Genomic DNA, 27,116 nt, shown 5'->3' with positions numbered 1-27,116 from the left:
ACAGTTGGGGACATCAAACTTGGAGAAGGACTTAAGAGTACTCATCGACAACAAGTTAAATAACCGTACTCAATGCCAAGCCGCTGCAGCTAAAGCTAACAAAATTGTGGGATGCATTAAAAGGGAAATAAAAACTTGAGATGCTAGCATAATATTGCCCCTGTTTAACTCTCTAGTAAGGCCACATCTGGAATATGGAATTCAGTTCTGGGCACCACATTACAAAAAAGATATTGCAGTTTTAGAGCAGGTGCAGAGACGATGTGAGGAAACGCGGAAAAGCCGCCGCATGTGCCAAGAGCTAGGCGGCTGACTCCGCGTCCTACGCAGCGGTTGCACGCGTCTGGCGGTGTGGTGGAAAACAGAAAAGCCGCCGCATGTCTTGACAGCAAAGCGGCTGTTTGCATGCAGCAGCATGTGCTTGGTGGGGCTGGGTCTGTTAGTGCACCTAGACAGATGGAGAGCTATGCACGCGCGGGCCTGAATGCAGGACCTTTATACTAGCAGGGGAAGTGTCAGCTGATCAGGAAGATCAGCTGACTCTTGCAGGACTCATGATTGGCTGAATGTTTCGGGCGGGGCAGCAGAGTCCAGCAACTATATATTCTGCTGCTTGTCAGTTGCCGGTTGTCTGCCATTGCTAACACTTGCGTGAAGGCACTCAGACCATAGTCAGATCCCAAAGTGTGCTAGAACCGGCCGGAGCCGGGGATCCACACTTAGCTAGATTCTGTTGATAGTTTAAAGTACTAGTTTGATTGTGATTATTGTCATGACCTGTTTTCCTGTCTGACCATTCTTCTGAAACTCTGATCTTGTACTTTGCTATTCTGATACTCTGTTGCCGAACCCCGGCTCGCCTCTAGACTCCGCATCTGCACTCCTGATTCTGTACCTCGATATTTCTGATACTCTGTTGCCGAACCCTGCCTGTACTTTAGACTCCGCCTCTGCCTTTTGAATCTGTACTTTGTCTGTCCGTGTGTTTTCGACCTGGCTTGCCCGACCGCGAGAACTGACCTTACTGTTAGAGGCAGTTCCCAGATCCGTTAGTGACACTACCTTTGGTGTCACTCACGCTCTGTCCTTCCTGCGCTCAGCCTGACTCCTCCCTCGGGGAGGTCTAGGCCTTCGGAAGGAATCTGTACTTGCGCAGTACTCCTTGCTGCCCTGTACCTGCTCTTGAGGTGCAGCCCTCAAAACATTACTGTTGCACCAAACACTTACACTCTCCCTGGTGTCTAGAGGTTAGACATATCTGATTATTGACGATTCCGCAGATCCTCAATAATCGGGTATATCTGTATTCTTGGGGATACTGCGGATCGCCAAGGATCGGATTCCCTCTGGTTGCTGACACCGATCGTTACAGAACGCCAGACCTGTTAGTGACACCCTCTATCTGGTGTCACTCACGTTCTGTCCTTCCCTCTCCCTGTCTGACTCCTCCCCGTGGAGAGTCCAGACTACGGAAGGAACTTGTTGCTGAGACTGCAGTAAGGTCTGAATCACCTGCTCCACAGATGACCATTAGAGTCGTGTCATTTGTATCGCTGAGACTGCAGTAAGGTCTGAATCACCTGCTCCACAGATGACCATTAGAGCCGTGTCATTTGTATCTCTGAGACTGCAGTAAGGTCTGAATCACCTGCTCCACAGATGACCATTAGAGCCGTGTCATTTGTATCGCTGAGACTGCAGTAAGGTCTGAATCACCTGCTCCACAGATGACCATTAGAGCCGTGTCATTTGTATCGCTGAGACTGCAGTAAGGTCTGAATCACCTGCTCCACAGGTGACCGTTAGAACCGTATTTATCTGTCTGTACCTTCCAGCCCCACTGAGGGGCCTTGTGTCTGGTCTGTTCTGTTGGTGTCCTGAGTGTTCCTTGCCAACTCCTGTGGTAAGGTCCTGTAAAACCATTATTCCGCAGATCACCAACATTCAGTCATCTGAGTAGTGGCATAATCGTTACAGACGAGCAATAAAATTGATACGTGGGATGGAAGGTCTCGCTTACCAAGAAAGGTTAGATAAACTGAGTTTATTTAGTCTAGAGAAAAGACGCCTTAGAGGAGATCTAATTAACATGTATAAATACATCAGAGGGCAATATAATAGCTTGGCGGATGAGCTTTTTGTCCCTAGGCCTTCTCAAAGGACTAGAGGACATGATCTGCGCATGGAGGAAAAACGTTTTAGCCACTTATTTAGGAAAGTGTGAGAAAACGCAGAAAAGCCGCCGCGTGTGCTCAGAACAAGGCGGCTGATTCCGCATCCAACGCATCAGTTTGCACGCGTTCCACTTCCTCCACACCGCCCTTTCGATTGTCCTATTGATCTCCGATCTGGTTGTATGCCCCCTAGAGGTCATCTCTACAATTTATCTGGGCCCGAAAAGTTGGCTATGCAGGAATATATCTGTGAAAACTTAGCTAAAGGGTTAATTCGCCCTTCCCGGTCGCCTGCTGGTGCAGGTTTCTTTTTTGTAAAGAAAAAAGACGGAGGCCTTCGGCCGTGCATTGATTATCGGGGCCTGAATAAAATCACAGTAAAAAATCGCTATCCATTGCCTTTGATAGACGATTTATTTACTCAGGTCACCAATGCTAAGATTTTCTCAAAGGTGGATTTGCGGGGTGCATACAACCTGGTACGGATCAGAGAGGGCGATTAATGGAAGACGGCCTTTAACACACCGATGGGCATTACGAGTACCTGGTGATGCCCTCCGGGTTGTGTAACGCCCCGGCCGTCTTTCAGGAGCTCATCATTGAGGTGTTCAGAGAGGTTTTAGGCAAATTTGTCCTGGTATATTTGGATGATATACTAATCTTCTCAGCCAACCTCTCAGAGCATAGGGATCATGTCAGGTTTGTGTTGCGCAAGCTAAGACAAAACATGTTATATGCCAAGTTGGAGAAATGCATTTTTGAGGTAACATCTGTCACCTTGCTGGGGTACATAATTTCTACCTCGGGCCTTTCTATGGACCCTACCAAGGTCTCTGCTGTTCTGGAGTGGCCTCAGCCCGTGGGTCTGAAGGCTCTCCAGAGATTCTTGGGGTTCGCTAACTACTATAGAAGGTTCATAAAGGGGTACTCCACAGTCATCGCACACCTCACCAGTCTCACAAAGAAAGGGGCAGATACTAACCACTGGTCCTCCGAAGCTCTTGCTGCTTTCTCCACCCTGAAGGAATTGTTTTGTACTGCACCCATTTTAAGACACGTTGACATCTCCTATCCCTTTATTGTGGAGGTAGATGCCGAAGAGGTTGGGGTAGGGGCTGTGCTGTCTCAGCGTTCTGGGTTGCAGGGAAGGTTACACCAGTGTGCCTATTTCTCTCGTAGATTTTCACCCGCAGAGAAAAACTACGATATAGGCAACAGGCAACAGGCAATGACATCCTCCACTGCAGTCAGTTCATATGCCCGAGTAAAAGATGGAGATTCCTCTGGTGTCCATGGGGAGACGTGTGCACACATGTTCAGCCAGCCCTAGATGTACTTAGCCACATAGCCCCTCTTGTATATTGCCTCCCGGAAAGGTCAGCCAGCGCCAGGCTCCTCCGTAGGCTTCAGGCAGGGTAAGTGGCCAGGCAGCGCTTGATAGGCAGTGAGGACGACTTCACCACGCGTATCGGCCGCTTCCGGCCTTAATCATGTGATCTGGAGGCGGGTTACTGAGCCCGAAGTTTTATAGCGTCATCTGTTATTGCGGCCAATCTTGCGCATCCCTCTATCGCCATCTTGTGGGTATTATGCTTAGCACATTTTCCGAAATAGGCTTCAAAGGATACGCATGGACGCAAACATTAAGCCGCATTGACTCCTTCGCCATCTTGTGGTGGTTAAGACAACTGCAGCTCAAGGATTTATATAGTGTAGCCCAATATGGGGGACTTTTCGGTTCATGCCAAAGTGGGTCATTTAGTTATTGTGGATTCAATGCTGTACTCTCCACTGCTTGTATATAGGTGGTTTACAAAAGTTGCTCAATACTTGTATTCTTATTGCATTTGTCTTATTCTTAACTATAGCCATGCATATTTCTTCAGACATCACTACATTAATCACATATATTTTAGATCCCACCACACAATTCAAAGGTACAAGTCCCTAGTCTTGGGTGTGAGGTCCGTGATCATCAATACCCTGGAACTAGTCTGAAGTATAACAGAATGGTAACACAAGTCCCTAATCTTGGGTGTGAGGTCCTTGATCATCAACACCCTGGAACTAGTCTGAAGTATAACAGAATGGTAACACAAATCCCTAATCTTGGATGTGAGGTCCTTGATCATCAACACCCTGGAACTAGTCTTAAATATAACAGAATGGTAACACAAGTCCCTAATCTTGGGTGTGAGGTCCTTGATCATTAACACCCTGGAACTAGTCTGAAGTATAACAGAATGGTAACACAAATTCTGACAATAAGGTCTGAGTGCTTCCACATAGTGATCGCAATGGCAGACAACCAGCGAATGACCAGCACCCAGTATATATAGCCCAGCACTCTCCAGCACCTCCCCTAAGTGCTGGACCAATGGGAACTGGTTGAATCGTCAGCTGAACGGCTTGGTCAGCTGACTCCCTTCTGGCTGTCATAAAAGTTCTGCCTCTCAGCGCGCGTGCGCGTCCTTCTGAACCTGTGTGGACTATAAGTCCCAGCCACACCAGACATGACTTGCGTACCACCCGCCGCGCTGGACGCAAAACCAGCCGCACCGCTATCAGGGCATGCGGCGGTTTCTCCGCGTTCAGCCATACTGGCAGATGTAGGCCTACGCGTGCAAACCGGCGCATTGGATGCGAAATCAGCTGCCTTGTTCTGAGCACACGCGGCGGCTTTTCTGCGTTTTCTCACAGTACCCCCCCGAGGAGTGGACTCCGGACAGCTCCTACCCGGTTTCTCAGGATGTAGGGCGTGGAGCTCCTTCTTTAATTCATCCGCATGCGATCAGGTACCCATGTTCTTTCCTCAATGCCATAACCCTTCCAGTGAACCAAATACTGTACTGAGTTCTGTACAATACGTGAGTCTAAAATCTTTTCCACTTCATACTCAGGTTGGTCATCCACCATCACAGGGGGAGGAGGAGTGGAATCTACATGCACTGCTGGCTTAAGCAGGGATACATGGAATGATCTCACACCCCGCATACTGGCAGGAAGATCAATGGCATAAGTAACATTGTGGATTTTCCTGGTTACAGGGAAAGGACCCACGAATCTGGGTCCTAGCTTGGGTGAAGGCTGTTTTGGGCCAAATGACGAGTGGACACCCAGACCAACTCTCCTGGCCGGAACTTCCACTCTATGGAACGTTGAATACAATGGTAGACAGACCCTGCTTCAAATTCAAAAGTAGAAAGACTTTATTCAAAAATTGTAAACAACACTGTATTGACACTGAGTGCCGCTTTAAAATCATAAAACACTCACTGCAGATGTAAATAGCGCAGCCGGCTGGGCTCACACTGTCAGCACAATTCACTCAGCAAGCACACCTAGGATCCCTTCATACTCATATAAAGCAATGGACAATAAAAGCTAAAGGTAGCAAAGCAGATGCAGAGAAAGTCCCACAATGAGCTATCCGCAGCAGCACATAGAGGTCTCAGCAGCGAGGAAAGCTTCACATAGGGCCGCAGTGTTAAGTGCATCAGCATATGCAGTTAGTATCAACAAGCTGCCTCACTGAGGCTCTCACCGCTCAGTAGACCAGTGCCACGACTGTCGTTTGTCCAGCTGCTATGAGGGGATAAGTAGCATCAATAATGACATCCTCCACTGCAGTCAGTTCATATGCCCGAGTAAAAGATGGAGATTCCTCTGGTGTCCATGGGGAGACGTGTGCACACGTGTTCAGCCAGCCCTAGATGTACTTAGCCACATAGCCCCTCTTGTATATTGCCTCCCGGAAAGGTCAGCCGGCGCCAGGCTCCTCCGTAGGCTTCAGGCAGGGTAAGTGGCCAGGCAGCGCTTGATAGGCAGTGAGGACGCCTTCACCACGCGTATCGGCCGCTTCCGGCCTTAATCATGTGATCTGGAGGCGGGTTACTGAGCCCGAAGTTTTATAGCGTCATCTGTTATTGCGGCCAATCTTGCGCATCCCTCTATCGCCATCTTGTGGGTATTATGCTTAGCACATTTTCCGAAATAGGCTTCAAAGGATACGCATGGACGCAAACATTAAGCCGCATTGACTCCTTCGCCATCTTGTGGTGGTTAAGACAACTGCAGCTCAAGGATTTATATAGTGTAGCCCAATATGGGGGACTTTTCGGTTCATGCCAAAGTGGGTCATTTAGTTATTGTGGTTTCAATGCTGTACTCTCCACTGCTTGTATATAGGTGGCTTACAAAAGTTGTTCAATACTTGTATTCTTATTGCATTTGTCTTATTCTTAACTATAGCCATGCATATTTCTTCAGACATCACTACATTAATCACATATATTTTAGATCCCACCACACAATTCAAAGGTGCTTTAGTATAGCATAGCATAAGCGTTTTAATTGCCCATCCAGTGATATATATGGCATAAACCCACTATGGACCGCAACAGTTTTTAACCTCCCACATTCATTCCTGGTTTTGGATATGGTTGCTCATCTAAAGTACTTATATCAATAAATTGAAATAAAACTAAGGTATAAGGCTCATAGGGGTTGTCATATAAGCACCCACATTATAGGGGCCAGGACCTGGCATTCTTATAGATACGAGGCAAAACTGAACTCCGTGTTAAGGCCATTAGGTGTTATTGTGCCCAACTGGTAAATCCACCGTGTCTCAATTTGCCTTAATCTTCTATCCAAGTCCCCCCCTCTAGTTGGTGGCTCCATCCTATAAATCCCTTTGAATTTTAATAGTTCGGGATTTGCATTGTGAAACAGATGGAAATGAACCCCTACAGGTGATTTATCAAAGTTGTCTTTGCTTCTGATGACCGACATGTGCTTTTGAACACGTTTTTTTAGTTCACCAGTAGTTTTACCTACATAGAGTAGCCGGCAAGGGCATTCAAGCACGTAAATTACAAACTTTGTATCGCAATAATGAACTTTTTTATCTCAAACTCTCGGCTATTCTGGGCATTTCTGAATGTGGTAGTGCAATCAACTAAACTGCACACATTGCACTTACCGCATGTGTGCATGCCCTTGGGTTGGATATGAGAACCCAACCAAGTGGCTTTAGCTTTTATGCGGGTTGGATTGTATTCAGACTTCACCAAAATATCTCTGAGATTTGGGGCTCTTCTAGCTGTTAATAACGGCTCCTCCGTAGGCTTCAGGCAGGGTAAGTGGCCAGGCAGCGCTTGATAGGCAGTGAGGACGCCTTCACCACGCGTATCGGCCGCTTCCGGCCTTAATCATATTCATCCGCACGTACACGTTATGGGTCCCACTGGGCACAGTTGAGACGAACCCTAGCTAAGAACTGGCACATTCTGCAATTGGACCCTAGACTAAAAGAGATTGTTGGTGAACGACCGTTATTAACAGCTAGAAGAGCCCCAAATCTCAGAGATATTTTGGTGAAGTCTGAATACAATCCAACCCGCATAAAAGCTAAAGCCACTTGGTTGGGTTCTCATATCCAACCCAAGGGCATGCACACATGCGGTAAGTGCAATGTGTGCAGTTTAGTTGATTGCACTACCACATTCAGAAATGCCCAGAATAGCCGAGAGTTTGAGATAAAAAAGTTCATTAATTGCGATACAAAGTTTGTAATTTACGTGCTTGAATGCCCTTGCCGGCTACTCTATGTAGGTAAAACTACTGGTGAACTAAAAAAACGTGTTCAAAAGCACATGTCGGTCATCAGAAGCAAAGACAACTTTGATAAATCACCTGTAGGGGTTCATTTCCATCTGTTTCACAATGCAAATCCCGAACTATTAAAATTCAAAGGGATTTATAGGATGGAGCCACCAACTAGAGGGGGGGACTTGGATAGAAGATTAAGGCAAATTGAGACACGGTGGATTTACCAGTTGGGCACATTAACACCTAATGGCCTTAACACGGAGTTCAGTTTTGCCTCGTATCTATAAGACTGCCAGGTCCCGGCCCCTATAATGTGGGTGCTTATATGACAACCCCTATGAGCCTTATACCTTAGTTTTATTTCAATTTATTGATATAAGTACTTTAGATGAGCAACCATATCCAAAACCAGGAATGAATGTGGGAGGTTAAAAACTGTTGCGGTCCATAGTGGGTTTATGCCATATATATCACTGGATGGGCAATTAAAACGCTTATGCTATGCTATACTAAAGCACCTTTGAATTGTGTGGTGGGATCTAAAATATATGTGATTAATGTAGTGATGTCTGAAGAAATATGCATGGCTATAGTTAAGAATAAGACAAATGCAATAAGAATACGTATTGAACAACTTTTGTAAACCACCTATATACAAGCAGTGGAGAGTACAGCATTGAAACCACAATAACTAAATGACCCACTTTGGCATGAACCGAAAAGTCCCCCATATTGGGCTACACTATATAAATCCTTGAGCTGCAGTTGTCTTAACCACCACAAGATGGCGAAGGGGTCAATGCGGCTTAATGTTTGCGTCCATGCGTATCCTTTGAAGCCTATTTCGGAAAATGTGCTAAGCATAATACCCACAAGATGGCGATAGAGGGATGCGCAAGATTGGCCGCAATAACAGATGACGCTATAAAACTTCGGGCTCAGTAACCCGCCTCCAGATCACATGATTAAGGCCGGAAGCGGCCGATACGCGTGGTGAATGAGTCCTCACTGCCTATCAAGCGCTGCCTGGCCACTTACCCTGCCTGAAGCCTACGGAGGAGCCTGGCGCCGGCTGACCTTTCCGGGAGGCAATTTACAAGAGGGGCTATGTGGCTAAGTACATCTAGGGCTGGCTGAACACGTGTGCACACGTCTCCCCATGGACACCAGAGGAATCTCCATCTTTTACTCGGGCATATGAACTGACTGCAGTGGAGGATGTCATTATTGATGCTACTTATCCCCTCATAGCAGCTGGACAAACGACAGTCGTGGCACTGGTCTACTGAGCGGTGAGAGCCTCAGTGAGGCAGCTTGTTGATACTAACTGCATATGCTGATGCACTTAACACTGCGGCCCTATGTGAAGCTTTCCTCGCTGCTGAGACCTCTATGTGCTGCTGCGGATAGCTCATTGTGGGACTTTCTCTGCATCTGTTTTGCTACCTTTAGCTTTTATTGTCCATTGCTTTATATGAGTATGAAGGGATCCTAGGTGTGCTTGCTGAGTGAATTGTGCTGACAGTGTGAGCCCAGCCGGCTGCGCTATTTACATCTGCAGTGAGTGTTTTATGATTTTAAAGCGGCACTCAGTGTCAATACAGTGTTGTTTACAATTTTTGAATAAAGTCTTTCTACTTTTGAATTTGAAGCAGGGTCTGTCTACCATTGTATTCAACGTTCCATAGAGTGGAAGTTCCGGCCAGGAGAGTTGGTCTGGGTGTCCACTCGTCATTTGGCCCAAAACAGCCTTCACCCAAGCTAGGACCCAGATTCGTGGGTCCTTTCCCTGTAACCAGGAAAATCCACAATGTTACTTATGCCATTGATCTTCCTGCCAGTATGCGGGGTGTGAGATCATTCCATGTATCCCTGCTTAAGCCAGCAGTGCATGTAGATTCCACTCCTCCTCCCCCTGTGATGGTGGATGACCAACCTGAGTATGAAGTGGAAAAGATTTTAGACTCACGTATTGTACAGAACTCAGTACAGTATTTGGTTCACTGGAAGGGTTATGGCATTGAGGAAAGAACATGGGTACCTGATCGCATGCGGATGAATTAAAGAAGGAGTTCCACGCCCTACATCCTGAGAAACCGGGTAGGAGCTGTCCGGAGTCCACTCCTCGGGGGGGGGGGGGGGTACTGTGAGAAAACGCGGAAAAGCCGCCACGTGTGCTCAGAACAAGGCAGCTGATTTCGCATCCAATGCGGCGGTTTGCACGCGTAGGCCTACATCTGCCAGTATGGCTGAACGCGGAGAAACCGCCGCATACCCTGATAGCGGTGCGGCTGGTTCCACGTCCAGCGCGGCGGGTGGTACGCAAGTCATGTCTGGTGTGGCTGGGACTTATAGTCCACACAGGTTCAGAAGGACGTGCACGCGCGCTGAGAGGCAGAACTTTTATGACAGCCAGAAGGAAGTCAGCTGACCAAGCCGTTCAGCTGACGATTCAACCAGTTCCCATTGGTCCAGCATTTAGGGGAGGTGCTGGAGAGCGCTGGGCTATATATACTGGGTGCTGGTCATTCGCTGGTTGTCTGCCGTTGCGATCACTATGTGGAAGCACTCAGACCTTATTGTCAGAATTTGTGTTACCATTCTGTTATACTTCAGACTAGTTCCAGGGTGTTAATGTTCAAGGACCTCACACCCAAGATTAGGGGCTTGTGTTACCATTCTGTTATATTTAAGACTAGTTCCAGGGTGTTGATGATCAAGGACCTCACATCCAAGATTAGGGATTTGTGTTACCATTCTGTTATACTTCAGACTAGTTCCAGGGTGTTGATGATCAAGGACCTCACACCCAAGATTAGGGACTTGTGTTACCATTCTGTTATACTTCAGACTAGTTCCAGGGTATTGATGATCACGGACCTCACACCCAAGACTAGGGACTTGTATTATCATTCTGTTATGCCAGACTAGTTCCAGGGTGTTGATGATCACGGAGCTCACACCCAAAGACTAGGCATTGTTTATTATCTGTTATGACTTTCTGCTTTCCTGACCACTCTTCTGTTCACTGATTCGGTACTTCGCTATATCTGATACTCTGTTGCCAAACCCTGCTTGCCTTAGGATTACCGAATCAGCCTCCTGTCTTTGTACTTTGTATGTCCGTGTGTTGCCGACCTGGCTTGTCCGACCTTGAGAGCTATCTCATCAGTTAAGAGATAGTTCACAGATCAGTCAGTGACATCCTCCTATTGGTGTCACTCACGCTCTGGTCCTTTCCTCTCCCAGTCTGACTCCTCCCTGCGGGAGATTCTCAGGCTGCTGAAAGGTACTCATACTCTAGGCAGTATTCCTTACTGCCTTTGTACCTGTCCTCCTGATATTGTTCTCAAAGTATTACTGTTGCACCAAACACTCATATCTCTCAGGTGTCCAGAGGTTAGTAATATATCTGATTATCGGTGATACTGCAGATCATCAATAATCAGGTGTATTGTATATCTGTATTTTTGGTGATACTGCAGATCACCAATAATCAGATCCTCTCTGTGTTACACCGATCGTTACAGAAAGGGTTCTTTACAGTAAGAGTGATTAAGATGTGGAATGCATTGCCACAGGAAGTCGTTATGGCAAACTCTATACCTGCATTTAAAGGGGGCTTAGATGCTTTCCTTGCGTTGAAAGACATCCATGGCTACAATTACTAGGTAATGCCTAATGATGTTGATCCAGGGATTTTATCTGATTGCCATCTGGAGTCGGGAAGGAATTTTTCCCTTTTGGGGCTAATTGGACCATGCCTTGTAAGGCTTTTTTCGCCTTCCTCTGGATCAACAGGGATATGTGAGGGAGCAGGCTGGAGTTGTACTTTGTACTGGTTGAACTCGATGGACGTATGTCTTTTTTCAACCAAAATAACTATGTAACTATGTAACAGTTGGGGACATCAAACTTGGAGAAGTACTTAGGAGTACTCATCGACAACAAGTTAAATAATCGTACTAAATGCCAAGCCGCTGCAGGTAAAGCTAACAAAATTTTGGGATGCATTAAAAGGGAAATAAAAATTCGAGATGCTAGCATAATATTGCCCCTGTTTAACTCTCTAGTAAGGCCACATTTGGAATATGGAATTCAGTTCTGGGCACCACATTAGAAAAAAGATATTGCAGTTTTAGAGCAGGTGCAGAGACAAGCAACAAAATTGATACGTGGGATGGAAGGTCTCGCTTACCAAGAAAGGTTAGATAAACTGGGTTTATTTAGTTTAGAGAAAAGACGCCTTAGAGGAGATCTAATTAACATGTATAAATACATCAGAGGGCAATACAATAGCTTGGCAAATGAGCTTTTTGTCCCTAGGCCTTCTCAAAGGACTAGAGGACATGATCTGCGCATGGAGGAAAAACGTTTTAGCCATTTATTTAGGAAAGGGTTCTTTACAGTAAGAGTGATTGAGATGTGGAATGCATTGCCACAGGAAGTCGTTATGGCAAACTCTATACCTGCATTTAAAGGGGGCTTAGATGCTTTCCTTGCGTTGAAAGACATCCATGGCTACAATTACTAGGTAATGCCTAATGATGTTGATCCAGGGATTTTATCTGATTGCCATCTGGAGTCGGGAAGGAATTTTTCCCTTTTGGGGCTAATTGGACCATGCCTTGTAAGGGTTTTTTCGCCTTCCTCTGGATTAACAGGGATATGTGAGGGAGCAGGCTGAAGTTGTACTTTGTACTGGTTGAACTCGATGGACGTATGTCTTTTTTCAACCAAAATAACTATGTAACTATATAACACCATGAAGGAGGCAGTCCCGGGCCTTCGTGTGGTTTGGTCGGAGATTTTGCCGAGATTTAAATGGCGCTATGCTTGGGATCCCGCGGTGATTGACAAAGTGCGGATAAAAGTGAATCGGGGGGTAGGAAAGTTTGTAGGACAAGGCGGGGGATTGGTAGCTTGTCACGTGGCGCTTGAGAAGAACGGAATGTATTTTCGTTGGGACGGCGTGCATTTAAATTCCGTCGGGACGGATATGTTCACACTGCTTTTGCAAGAAAAAATTGAGTTGGCAGCGGAATTGTGGCGGACAGGTCCAAAGTAAGGTGTCACTTTGGGCCTGTGGTGGCGGTCCCTTTGCTAGGGGAAGTGGAGTCTGGGAATAGAGGGGATACGCTGGTTTGTGGACAAGACATGGTTGCCTGGTTACTTGTCTTGGTGGTGTATGTAAGCTCAGAGAACCTCCGAGCCCAGGGTTCGCGGCTGGGGGTTGTTGGCTGCATACGAAGGGTGTGATGATGAGCCCCTCTTGCCTTTACTGGCAAAAGGATGAAGATTTTGTACTTTAATTGCTATTGGTTATGTTCTTTGCACTGGGTTTTTGCCTTGTGTATGTTAAAAAATTGTGATATGTATATGGTTTTAATGTACATGTATTCTTGTGATTAATAAATGTTGTTGCAGCTGTGGCCGGTTTACAATAAAAATTGTATCGTTCCAACGTCAATAGGACTAGCGTCATTATTAGTTAAGTTTAGGTTAAGCGGGGTAATGTTGGAACGATATTGAGTGGGGGCTACAGCTGTTGTGTTTTGGGTCTTGGGAAGGTGGAGTGTGAGTTTTAGGAACAGTGAGGATGAACGCTGCAAGGTCATGCACACCTGCAAATGTGCGAGAGAGGGTGCTCGCGTGTGTGCAGTATGCAGTAAGGAGCACTTGGGTTCCCAAAGACTTCCAAAGCCTCCTTTGAGGACGGAGAGACCAGTATTTGACCAAATTGGTAGAATACTGCTATCGGGGAGCCATCGCTGGAACAGGGACCGAGAGAGGAGCAGTAAGGCTCTAAAGCAGGGGTCCCAGACCCCCGATCCGTGACCCACTGCTGGACCGTGGGCTGTTTGCTGGTGGTCCGCGAGTCTAGCCTATTGCTCCCACCTCCCCCCCCCCCCCCCGTGGGCGCCGCTGCTGTTACCTTAGCTGGCATGCCGCTTCCTCACTTATATTCCCCTCTCTCCTGCATGGTATTTTGCTTCACAGCAGCGTGCCCCGCGGCTGCTGTGATGAGAAAAACAGGCAAGCGGCTTTCTGTAGCGGTGATGTGTATCGCCGTTACCAGGGGAACCACTCTCCTGCTTCATGCCTCATCACAGCAGCCACAGGGCGTGCTGCTGTGAATCAAAACAACACGCAGGAGAGGAGAATATAAGAGAGGAAGCGGCCGCCAGCTAAGGTAACAGCAGCGGCGGCCGCGGGGTCGGTGGGGCAACTATACTGGGGCACTATACTAGCTATACTGGGGCACATTGGGGCACTATACTAGCTATACTGGGGCACTATACTAGCTTTACTGGGGCGCTATACTAGCTATACTGGAGCACACTGGGGCAATATTCTAGCTATACTGGGGCACTATACTAGCTATACTGCAGCACTATACTGGGGCACTATACTAGCTATACTGGGGTAACTAGACTCCCTATACTGGGGCAACTATGCTTGCTATGCCACCGCACCCCCCAACCTTCTCCCCCCTGTAACCTGCTGCGCACGACACTGCTCCGTGCACTCCCCCCCCCGTCATCTATTCCTAACCCATAAAGAAACCCCTGCACCCCCCCCCCCCCCCCGGGTCCCAGAGAAAATGTTGGTCGGTTAGCGGTCCCCAGGATGAAAAAGGTTGGGGACCCCGGGACCCCTGCTCTGAAGGACTCAGAGCCTTCTCTCCCCTTAGGTAAGTATCTGGCTTTAAAATAACAAAAAGAAAACAAACAAAAAAACAACAACAATTCCCATTGACTTAATAAAAAAAAATAAAAATGTCATTACCTGAGGTCCACCAATGACAAAACGTCCACTAGGCTGTAGATGGTAAATGGTGTTCTCATCAAGATATTTGGCAGGAACTACAGAGTTAATCACTTTATTCTTTAAGGCATCTCTCATGTCATTCAGAGAGATAGTTTCATCATGCTGTACTGAGACTACAATAGTGTGAACGCAGACAGGGATAACTGCTCCATTCCTCTGAACATATTTCACAGTCACCTAAAACATAAGTAGATATTCAACATTGAACTATTCAGTTGTGAAGACGTGTATGACATGAGCTGGAGAATTTTGATGAACAGTCGAAAATGCATGTAAGCAAGCAGACTTTATAATCAACCTTATAAAACTTTGCAACCTTTTCCTTGGTTAGGCTTTGTTCACATTGCGTTCCGTTCGCGTGTCCGTCCGTGTTGGGCTGTTTTTGAGGCATCTTTTTTTATGATTCCCAGCACCTAGGTGGGCGATTTGTTTTTGTGCTTACCGGTTTTCTACATTTTTTTTCCTGAGCGGTTTTGTAATTCACTCCCTGACGCAAGACAGGAAGTGAGCTGTTTGACCCGGAAAAGAAAAAATACAATGTATTGATTCTTAAAAAGCGCGAGCACAATTGCCTTAATGCACGTTTTTGTACGCGTTTACCAATTTTCCTATGCCTTCCATTGAAGCGGAAGCGCCGTGAAAATGGAAAACGCACCGCTTTCCTAGCCACACCATGAACGACTCGCACTGATATGAACCTTCTCATAGGCATTCATTGGCCATATGATGGGGGGGCGTTTTTAACCACTTGAGGACCACAGTGGTAAACCCCCCTAAAGACCAGGCAAATTTAAACTAAAATGGCCACTGCAGCTTTAAGGCCAAGCTGCAGGACCGCACAACACAGCACACAAGTGACCCCCCCCCCCCTTTTCCCCCGACCAACAGAGCTCTCTGTTGGTGGGGTCTGATCGCCCCCAAGTTGTTTGTTTTTTTTAATAAATATTTATCTTCGTTTTTTGAAACAAAATATGCTTTTTTTGTGTGTTATTCCCTCCCTCCCTGCACCCAGCCAATCATGCGATCGGCTGTCATAGGCTGTCACACGGCTGTCCCCAGTACAGCGCTGCTTCTGATTGCAGCACTGTACAAGTAAATAGACGGCGATCACACCATCTAACAGTCTCACGAGCGGCAATAGCCGCCCCGGAGCTCTGCCCTCCGAGCATGAGATGTGCACGCAGCGTGCGCGCGATCTCATGCAAATTAGAGCCCCAGGACTTGACGCCAAGTGGCGTTATGCAGTCCTGGGCCTGCCGCCGCGGCCACGCCCATTGGCGTTAGCCAGTCGGAAAGTAGTTAAAGGACTTACGAGGCAAAAACCCCCAAAAAAGTGAAGTACCTGCATCATGTTTAAATGCATGGAAGACGCCATCCGCGCCCTTCGTGCAGTTCTGCCGGGCCCCCGCAGTCCAATCGCCCCCCGTGCCACTCCCGACACCACAGCCCGGGTCAGGCTCTCCTGCCCCTGCTAATATGGCTGCCAGATCCTGTGCGTGGATCGGGGGGAGGCCCTAGAGCTGCGCAGCCACACTCGCGTCTATGCGTACTTTCCAGCTCTGGCGGCCATATCAGCAGAGGCAGGAGAGCCCACCCTGTGGGGTCGGGAGCGGCGCGTGGGGGCGATTGCACTGAGTGGATCCAGCGGAACTGCACGGAGGGCGCGGATGGCGTCCTCATTTTTCTCTTGCATATATCGTAATGGTACATGCTAGGCTGGCTTCAGCATGTAGTGTTGGTGGTGGTATAGTGGTGAAGAGAGCTGTCTACCAAGCACTAGACCTGGGTTCGATTCCCAGCCAAGGTATGTAAGCTGGCTTTTGAAATCATACAATTCCCTGGAAGACGAGACCCTCCTACCTCCGGAAGGAAGGAAAAAAAGGAGTAAGGGAACAGTCAATAGGGTCTATGGGCTACCATATACCATAAACAAGGTTCTATTTGCGATTATTTAAATTTTTCCGCCGGAATCTGGAATTTCGCAAAAATCCGGTGGAATTTTCATAGCGATGGCATTCAGTGCTGGCGGAATCTGCGAATTCCGGCGGAACGGAATTTGCCTTTCCCGATCATCCCTATCCAAGATGTTTCCCAGTGCTTCAGTGCTGAAACATGCAAATAATCTATTGTTGTCCCTGTGAGCTAGTCACATCTCCAGATCCGCTGGAATGTAATGATGTGGCAGCTTATTAACCATTTAAGCCGCCTGGACGTGATTGTCATGTCTAGGTGGCTGCTGCTGTGCTGCTGCGCGCCCGTGCCACCCCCCGTTAGCACGGAGATCAATGAATGGGAACGCAGTAGATCTAAGTCCCCGGTAGAAAGACCGACGGCTTCTCATTAGAAGCCGCCATCTTTCTGACAAAAAAAAAAAAGTTCCCCGTCCTCTATATAGTTTCCCGTCCTCTATATGCTTCCTGGAAGTGAGCACTTCCAGGTCTAAAAAAAAAAAAAAAATCACTGTGGCCATCTTGTGGCCAAATAGTAAAACTACATCTACATACATTTTTTAATAAAATAAACCCACATATATACATTTAAAATTAACTGTTTACCTCCCACACCAAAAATTACCCAAATAAAAAATGTTATGAAAAAAAATACAAAATAAAAAAATAGTTCCCTGAACTTTTTTAATATGCATGTGAAGAGCGTATATTACGAACATTTTTTTTATTATAAGCTTGTAAATAGTGATGGACGCAAAACTGAAAAAATGCACCTTTATTTCCAAGTAAAATATTGGTGCCATAGATTATGATAGGGACATAATTTAAATGGTGTAATAACTGGAACAAATGGGCAAATAAAATACTTTGTTTTTAATTATGGTAGCATGTATTATTTTAAAGCTATAATGGGCAAAAACTGAGAAATAATGAATTTCTCAATTTTTTTTAACCACTTTATCCACCACTACAGTATATCTACGTCCTCTGTGACTTCATCTAAGCCACGAGTCAGTAGATATACGTCTTGTAGCCAGGGGTGCAGCTAAGGTTTTGGTGGCTCCAAGCAGTCCATAACTTGAGGCCCACAGGCATGAAAGAAGCGGCGTGCGAAGTGTGACATGGCTAAAAAATGAGTGGCCACAACACAAAACACTGTGGAAAAATGGGCGTGGCCAAACATGATGTGGGTGGAGCCAAATACAGGTATTCCCCGGTTTATTTATTTTAAGTATTTACAGTATATAGTGCTGAAATATTACGTAGCGCTGTATGGTGTATATTGTCTTGTCACTAACTGTCCCTCCGTGGGGCTCAGAATCTAGTCCCAACCTCAGTCATATGTCTATATCGTGTAGTGTATGTCATCTAGGGCCAATTTAGGGGTAAGCCAATTAACGTATCTGTAGGTTTGTGGGATGTGGGAGGAAACCAGAGTTCCCGGAGGAAACCCACACAGACTTAGGGAGAATATACAAACTCTTGGGAGATGTTGATCTGGCTGGGATTAAAACCAGGTATCCAGAACTGCAAGGCGAGAGCGCTAACCACTACACCACCATGTCACCCAACATATGAGAAAGGGTACAGGTGGTGCCCTCAGTATAGGTAGCCCGTATAGTTGCCCCCAGTACAGGTTAGATAGGTAGATGCCCCCAGTATAGGTTAGATAGGTAGGTACCCCTCAGTATAGACGCTGGAACAGGATGAAGATAGAGGCTGCCGTGCAGGGATCGAGAAAGGCGAGTTGAAGCTTCTCCCCGGCTGTTTCCCCCTTCGCTGCGCCAACCCTCCTGCCCAGGGTCGGACTGGGACACCAAGGGTCCACCAAATAAGTTTAAGCCTGGGGCCCACATGCTCAGCCCCCTACCACTTCCCGATTTGGAGCTCACATACGGATGTACTCTAGACATTTTGAGCAGATGTCAGTGCTATAAGTACATAATTTAGTAGGACATCATACTATGACTATGGTAGGGAATAGGTTGTGAGCTCTTCTGAGGACCGTCCATGACAAGGCTATGCAGGTGCTGGATTCACTGTCGTGGGAGATTGTTACCTGCGGCGTGTGCATGTAACCATCAGATTCATACCTCAGATCAGCAGCAACCAGAGACAGGCAGAGTAGGGTGCACACTACCCACCTGGACCTAGTGCACTTCACATGCAGAAAGTGACCAATTACGTCACTTCTGCATTTGAAGTGTTCACGTCCTGCACATAGTGTGCGCCCTGCTCTGCCTCTATCTGGTCGCCTGAGGTATGGTAGCAGGGATTGGGAGGCACACTGCAGGTGGGGGGGGGGGGGGGGGGTCATAAGAGAGCTGCGCTGGTGCTATGGCAACTGGCACCTGTACCATTTTTAAAGCATACCTCCCAACATTTGGAGACAGGAAAAAAGGGATACTTATACGGGGGCCAAAAGTGCATACAGCACGCAAATTGCGCAGCTACAAAGAAGGGTTGTGGTCATCATAATACGCCTAGATGTGGTCGTCAGAGCCAACTGTGCATGAATCTTGCGGCAGTATTGCACCCCTCATTGAATATCATAAAATAGAAGCTTTAAAGCACAACTTAACAAAAAAATGCCTTACTTGTGCCTTATTCTAGCCCCCCACAATCTGTGTGGACCTCAGTTTCTCTTGTCCTCGCTATGTTGTGCTGCTGTCTCCCCTCTTAAAAAGCTGACTGGGCTCAGTTGTAGCTATGGCTGTAACGATCAGTGTAACACAGAGAGGGTCTGATTACCGGTGAACTGCAGTATCACCGAGAATACAGAATATACCCGATTATTGATGATTAGAGATGTCACGAACCGCCAATTTTCGGTTCGCAAACCGGGTTCGCGAACTTCCGCGGAAGGTTCGGTTCGCGGAAAAGTTCGCGAACCGCAATAGACTTCAATGGGGAGGCGAACTTTGAAAAGCTATAGAGGTTTTGAAGATCAGTGGGGAGATTAATACCCAAATATCTAAGTGCCTTCTCTCGATAAGGGAAAGGGAATTCCTGCTGGATTCTGGTAACATCTATAGAGTTGAGGCTAATTGAAATAAACTCAAACTTGGAGAGGTTTATCCTTAGGTTTGAAAAGGACACATACACCTGTAATTCATGCAATAGGCTCAGCAGATTTGGGGGTCTACTATATAAAACAACACATCATCAGTAGAGATGTCGCGAACCTCCGATTTTCGGTTCGCGAACTTCCGCGGAAGGTTCGGTTCGCGGAAAAGTTCGCGAACCGCAATAGACTTCAATGGGGAGGCGAACTTTGAAAAATAGAAAAAATTATGCTGGCCACAAAAGTGATGGAAAAGATGTTTCAAGGGGTCTAACACCTGGACGGGGGCATGGCGGAGTGGGATACATGCCAAAAGTCCCGGGGAAAAATCTGGATGTGACGCAAAGCAGCGTTTTAAGGGCAGAAATCACATTGAATGCTAAATTGCAGGCCTAACGTGCTTTCAAACATCTTGCATGTGTATACATCAATCAGGGAGTGTAATTAGAGTACTGCTTCACACTGACACACCAAACTCACTGTGTAACGCACCGCAAACAGCTGTTTGTGTAGTGACGGCCATGCTGGACTACTGCGCAACATGGCGAGATTGCTCTTCCTCACTCAGTGATGTCAGGTAATGTGTGACTTCCTTCTCAACTTTCCATGGCATTGTTAAAAAGCTTACGTTTTGTTTTTAAATTACATTTTCTACTTGCTGTGTACTTGTTCAGTACCGCTACAGTGAGAATCCTGTGGAGGAGGGCAAGTCTGCCATTGTGACCCCGGGTAATGGCAAGGGAATGAGGGGTTTGAATCCGGTGTGAAGCCTGAGCAACGGCTACCACTACACATCCAAGGAGGGCAGCAGGCAGGCATGCACGCCCGCCCACCCCGAGGTAGTGACCAAAAATAACAATACAGGAGGAGGACTTTCGAGGCCCTGCTGTGTATTTGAAATGAATGTACTTTAAATCCTTTAACGAGAACCAGTTATGGCGGGCAAAGATGACACCACATTCCTTTCACGAGAATCATATGGAGGCGGGCAAGTCTGCCATTTGTGACCCCGGGTAATGGCCGGGGAATGAGGGGTTTGAATCCGTTGTGGAGCCTGAGCAACGGCTACCACTGCACATCCAGGCAAGGAGGGCAGCAGGCAGGCAGGCAGGCATGCACGCCCGCCCTGAGGTAGTGACCAAAAAAAAAACAATACAGGACTCAGGAGGACCTTTTGCGGCCCTAATTGTCATTAATCAACTTTAAATCCTTTAACAGGAATCCGTTATGGCGGGCAAAGATGACACCACATTCCTTTCACGAGAATCATATGGAGGCGGGCAAGTCTGCCATTTGTTAGTGACCCCGGGTAATGGCCGGGAATAAGGGATGGAATCCGGTGTGGAGCCTGAGCAACGGCTACCACTACACATCCAAGGAGGGCAGCAGGCAGGCATGCACGCCCGCCCACCCCGAGGTAGTGACCAAAAATAACAATACAGGAGGAGGATTTTCGAGGCCCTGCTGTGTATTTGAAATGAATGTACTGTACTTTAAATCCTTTAACAAGAACCAGTTATGGCGGGCAAAGATGACACCACATTCCTTTCACGAGAATCATATGGAGGCGGGCAAGTCTGCCATTTGTGACCCCGGGTAATGGCCGGGGAATGAGGGGTTTGAATCCGGTGTGGAGCCTGAGCAACGGCTACCACTGCACATCCAGGCAAGGAGGGCAGCAGGCAGGCAGGCATGCACGCCCGCCCTGAGGTAGTGACCAAAAATAACAATACAGGACTCAGGAGGACCTTTTGCAGCCCTAATTGTCATGAATCAACTTTAAATCCTTTAACAGGAATCTGTTATGGCGGGCAAAGATGACACCACATTCCTTTCACGAGAATCATATGGAGGCGGGCAAGTCTGCCATTTTTGAGTGACCCCGGGTAATGGCCGGGGAATGAGGGATGGAATCCGGTGTGGAGCCTGAGCAACGGCTACCACTGCACATCCAAGGAGGGCAGCAGGCAGGCATGCAATACAGGACTTTGAGGCCCTAATTGTAATGAATCAACTTTAAATCCTTTTAACGGGAATCAGTTATGGAGGGCTTTGCAGACCAGGCATCTGTGGTCAGATGGACTCTTGACCCAGCGGAAGACAAACCAAGTCGAAAGCATTTGCCAAGAATGTTTTACGGAGGGCAAGTTTTTTTGCCCTTTTTAAATTGTTTGAAAATGATAGATGGTTGTATTTTTAAATTGTTTGAAACTTTAGATGGTTGTATTTTTAAATTGTTTGAAAGTTTAGATGGTTGTATTTTTAAATTGTTTAAAAGTGTATCCATTCAAGTGCAAGTTATGCACTGACTGCCAGGTATAATGTGCAGTCACAGATGCAGTGAAAGGTATGCAGTGACTGCAAACAGCCGTTTGTGTAGTGACGGCCGTGCTGGACTGGTGCGCACCATGACGAGAGTGCAGGTGATGGTGGCTTTTCAGCCCATATGCTCGCCCGGCTGATGTAGCTGAATGACAGAACAGTGACTGTCCAGCTGATCAAATTTGGTCTGACCACAATGAAGCAACGACCTTATTATCTTTTGTGTGCCACCGCCACCCGAGACACTCAAATAGCCGGCGGTCATTGCTTCATTGTGATGCGCAAGCCACTTCACCGCGGCAAGGTAATGATCACAAAGGGGGATGGGCACATGTACACGCACCAGAAAAATTAGTGTAGAGGCCGCTGCTAGCAGCGGCCTTAAAAATTCAGGAATCCGCCTGGACCCTGTTGGTGGTGGCGGAGAAGGCAGTCAAGCGGCCTGCAGGCAGAGATGCTGTGTGTGGGGACTGACTTAGTCTTCGGTCGTGCAGTAGCCCTCCGTGATCCATTCCTCATTCATTTTGATAAAGGTCAGGTACTGAACACTGTCGTGACTTAGGCGACTTCTATTCTCAGTAACTATGCCTCCAGCTGCACTGAAGGTCCTTTCTGACAGGACGATTGCGGCAGGGCAAGAGAGAAGTTGTATGGCAAATTGGGACAGCTCTGGCCACAGGTCAAGCCTGCGCAACCAGTAGTCCAAGGGTTCATCGACGCTTTTCGCAGAGTCTACATCCACACTCAAGGCCAGGTAGTCGGCTACCTGCCAGTCCAGGCGTTGGTGGAGGGTGGATCCGGAAGGATTATGGCGAGGAGTTGGACTAAAAAACGTCCGCATGTCCAACATCACCCTGAGATCGCTGGAGCGTCCTGTTCTTGCCTGCGTGGACTTGGGAGGAGGAGGGTTACTGCCAGTGGTACCTTGATTGCGTTGCGCAGCCACATCGCCCTTAAATGCATTGTAAAGCATCATCGACAGCTTGTTCTGCAAGTGCTGCATCCTTTCCGCCTTTTGTTGAGTTGGTAAGAGGTCTGCCACTATGTGCCTGTACCGAGGGTCTAGTAGTGTGGCCACCCAGTACAGGTCATTCGTCTTGAGTTTTTTGATACGGGGGTACCTCAACAGGCTGGACAACATGAAAGAGGACATCTGCACAAAGCTGGATGCAGACGTACTCTCCATCTCCTCTTGCTCTTCCTCAGTGATGGGACGCGACTCCTCTTCCTCCCCCCAGCCACGAACAATACCACGGGAGCATGGAGCAGCAGAAGCCCCCTGTGATGGCTGCCGAGGTTGTTCTCCTTCCGCCGCCTCTTCCTCCTCCACAGAAACACCTTCCTCATCATCACCATCATCAGAGTCTGACTCCTCCCCTTCCCCACACGACTCCTCTTCTTCCTCCCCCTCCCCCCTCTGTGCTGCTGCTGGTGTTGTGGAAACATCGGGTTCATGTGTAAATGGCTCCCACGACTCCTGCTGCCCTAACTCTTCTTGTTCACGCTCCTCCACAGCTGTATCCACCACTCTACGCACGGCACGCTCCAGGAAGTAGGCGTAGGGGATCAAGTCGCTGATTGTGCCCTCATCGCGACTCACCAGTTTGGTCACCTCCTCAAAGGGCTCCATGACCCTGCATGCATTTCGCATCAGTGTCCAGTTGTTGGGCCAGAACATCCCCATCCTCCCAGATTGTGTCCTTGTACTGTAATTCTACAGGTACTGGGTGACACCTTTTTCCTGGTCTAGCAGGCGAGAGAACATCAGCAGGGTGGAATTCCAGCGAGTCGGGCTATCGCAAATCAGGCGTCTCGCCAGCAAGTTGATTCTACGCTGAATCTCCGCAAAGCGTGCCATGGCCTTGTAAGAGCGCCTGAAATACCCACACAACTTCCTGGCCTGCTTCAGGACGTCCTCTAAGCCTGGGTACTTGGACACAAATCTTTGCACGACCAGATTAAGCACATGTGCCATGCAGGGTATGTGTGTCAGCTTTCCCAAATTCAACACAGCAATGAGATTGCTGCCGTTGTCACACACCACGTTGCCGATCTCAAGCTTGTGCGGGGTCAGCCATTGCTCCACCTGTTTGTTAAGAGCAGCCAGGAGAGCTGCTCCAGTGTGACTCTCCGCTTTCAGGCAAGACATGTTTAACACTGTGTACCTGGCATGCAGCATAGGCCCTGGGGTGCTGGGGCTGTGTAGCTGGAGAGGAGATGGCGGCACCAGCCAAGGGGGAGGAGGAGGAGGAAGATGACGACAGCGAAGCGGTGATAGCAAGTGGAGAGGGGGTGGCTGGAGGCCTGCCTGCAGGCCGTGGAGGTGTGACAAGTCGGTCCTCTGCGCAGCCACGTACTCCCTGCTTGCTGCCATCGGTCACCAGGTTGACCCAATGGGCTGTGTATGTAATGTAGTGGCCCTGCCCGTGCTTGCCAGACCAGGCATCCGTGGTCAGGTGGACCCTTGACCCAATGCTGTGTGCCAAAGATGACACCACTTGCCTCTCAACTGCACGGTAGAGTTTGGGTATGGCCTTTTGTGAAAAATAATTGCGGCCTGGTATCTTCCACTGCGGTGTACCAATGGCCACAAACTTACGGAAAGCCTCCGACTCCACCAGCTTGTATGGTAATAGCTGGCGAGCTAATAGTTCCGCCACGCCAGCTGTCAGACGCCGGGCAAGAGGGTGACTGGCAGACATTTGCTTCTTCCGCTCAAATACTTCCTTCACGGACAGCTGGGTACTGCTGTGGGCAGAGGAGAAGGAACCGCTAAAGGGAAGAGGTGGTGTGGAGGAGGGTGGCTGTGAAGGTGCAAGGGAGAAAGTGGATGAAGACGATGCACCTGAAGGAGGAAGAGGAGAAGGAGGGTGGCTTGTCTTTTGAGGGGTGCTGCTTTTCCTCAGGTGTTCTTGCCATAGCTGTTTGTGCCTTCTCTCCAGGTGCCTTCGTAAGGCACTTGTTCCTACGTGAGAGTTGGCCTTTCCACGGCTCAATTTTTGCTGGCAGAGACAACTGCTCCGATCTGAGACACACACGTGAAAAAATTTCCAAACCTGCTGAGCCCCCCTGGGCTGATGGCGCTACGGTGGCATCAGCAGCTGACGTTGAAGGGCATGTTGGCTGGCTGGCCATAGCTGGCGATACATGGCGCCGGACACTGCCCCCAGCTGTTTCTGAGGACGAGCTCCCTCTGCTTCTATCATGGAGTCGTCTCCTCCTAGTCCTCTCTGACTCCTCCTCTGAACTGTCCCCCTGGTCATCTCCTCTACCAGGAACATATGTGGTATCCGTATAATCGTCATCATAATCCTCCTGGCCAGCTGCACTTTCCTCAGACACCTCCTCAACTGCACCAACTTCAGGTGTTTCATCAGCCCCCTCCTCACACGTTACGTCCATACTATCGCCACCTAACTCGGACGTAGGAGGTGGTGTACCTGTGCCTTCTTGTTGTTGTTGCAGTAGTGGCTGTGAATCAGTGATTTCACCACCACCACCAAATAACTCCTGCGTAGTGTCAAATGCAGCGGATGTGGTGCTTGTTGTAGTGCTGGTGGCTGCGGGAGATGAGGTGTTCTGTGTTAAATACTCAATCACCTCCTCACGATTTTGGGAAATGATGGCATGTGCCTTCTTCTGAGCACTGTATTTTGGACCAGGTCCGCACGAAATCACAGCAACACCACTTCGCACAGACCTTCCGGTGCCTGGTGGCCTTCCTCTGGGTCTGCCTCTACCTCTTCCTCTACCTGGTTTGTCCATTTTGTCCATCTCGGGGGATGCTAGGTATATGCAGTGAGCTGGGTTCACTGAACAGTAAAGGTACTAGGATGCAGTGAGGTGGGTTCACTCAACACAACAGGTAGTAGGATGCAGTGAGCTGGGTTCTCTGAACAGTAAAGGTAGTAGGATGCAGTGAGCTGGGTTCACTGAACAGTAAAGGTACTAGGATGCAGTGAGGTGGGTTCACTCAACACAACAGGTAGTAGGATGCAGTGAGCTGGGTTCACTGAACAGTAAAGGTACTAGGATGCAGTGAGGTCAGTTCACTCAACACAACAGGTAGTAGGATGCAGTGAGCTGGGTTCACTGAACAGTAAAGGTACTAGGATGCAGTGAGCTGGGTTCACTGAACAGTAAAGGTACTAGGATGCAGTGAGCTGGGTTCACTGAACAGTAAAGGTAGTAGGATGCAGTGAGCTGGGTTCACTGAACAGTAAAGGTACTTGGATGCAGTGAGGTGGGTTCACTCAACACAACAGGTAGTAGGATGCAGTGAGCTGGGTTCACTGAACAGTAAAGGTACTTGGATGCAGTGAGGTGGGTTTACTCAACACAACAGGTAGTAGGATGCAGTGAGCTGGGTTCACTCAACACAACAGGTAGTAGGATGCAGTGAACTTGGTTCACTCAACACAACAGGTAGTAGGTATATGCAGTGAGCTGGGTTTACTCAACACAACAGGTAGTTATGTGCAGTGATGAGGTGGGTTAAGTAAACACAACAGGTAGTAGGTATATGCAGTGAGCTGGGTTTACTCAACACAACAGGTAGTTATGTGCAGTGATGAGGTGGGTTAAGTAAACACAACAGGTAGTAGGTATATGCAGTGAGCTGGGTTCACTCAACACAACAGGTAGTAGGTATATGCAGTGAGCTGGGTTTACTCAACACAACAGGTAGTTATGTGCAGTGATGAGGTGGGTTAAGTAAAAACAACAGGTAGTAGGTATATGCAGTGAGCTGGGTTCACTCAACACAACAGGTAATAGGCATATGCAGTAAGCTGGGTTCACTTAACACAACAGGTAGTTATGTGCAGTGATGAGGTGGGTTAAGTAAACACAACAGGTAGTAGGTATATGCAGTGAGCTGGGTTCACTCAACACAACAGGTAGTAGGTATATGCAGTGAGCTGGGTTCACTCAACACAACATGTAGTAGGTATATGCAGTGAGCTGGGTTTACTCAACACTACAGGTAGTTATGTGCAGTGATGAGGTGGGTTAAATAAACACAACAGGTAGTAGGTATATGCAGTGAGCTGGGTTCACTCAACACAACAGGTAGTAGGTATATGCAGTGAGCTGGGTTCACTCAACACAACAGGTAGTTATGTGCAGTGAGGAGGTGGGTTAAGTAAACACAACAGGTTGTAG

The 27,116-nt window shown here is 47.9% G+C and overlaps 1 protein-coding gene across 2 annotated transcripts in view; it reads right to left on the bottom strand.

The window, feature by feature from the left end:
* MAT1A (methionine adenosyltransferase 1A) overlaps positions 1-27,116 on the bottom strand; it is an 821,556-nt gene that overhangs the window by 277,247 nt on the left and 517,193 nt on the right. For both annotated transcript variants that reach the window (XM_068257871.1, XM_068257870.1), the window contains exon 6: positions 14,577-14,795. In XM_068257871.1, coding sequence (XP_068113972.1) covers positions 14,577-14,795 — 219 coding nt within the window. The remainder of the gene's footprint in view (positions 1-14,576; positions 14,796-27,116) is intronic.

The sequence above is a fragment of the Hyperolius riggenbachi genome, chromosome 10 (genome assembly GCF_040937935.1).
Source record: "Hyperolius riggenbachi isolate aHypRig1 chromosome 10, aHypRig1.pri, whole genome shotgun sequence".
In the NCBI taxonomy this organism is placed as follows: Eukaryota; Metazoa; Chordata; class Amphibia; order Anura; family Hyperoliidae; genus Hyperolius; species Hyperolius riggenbachi.
Note: the sequence above shows the minus strand (reverse complement) of the source record. Positions and strands in the feature narration are given on the sequence as shown.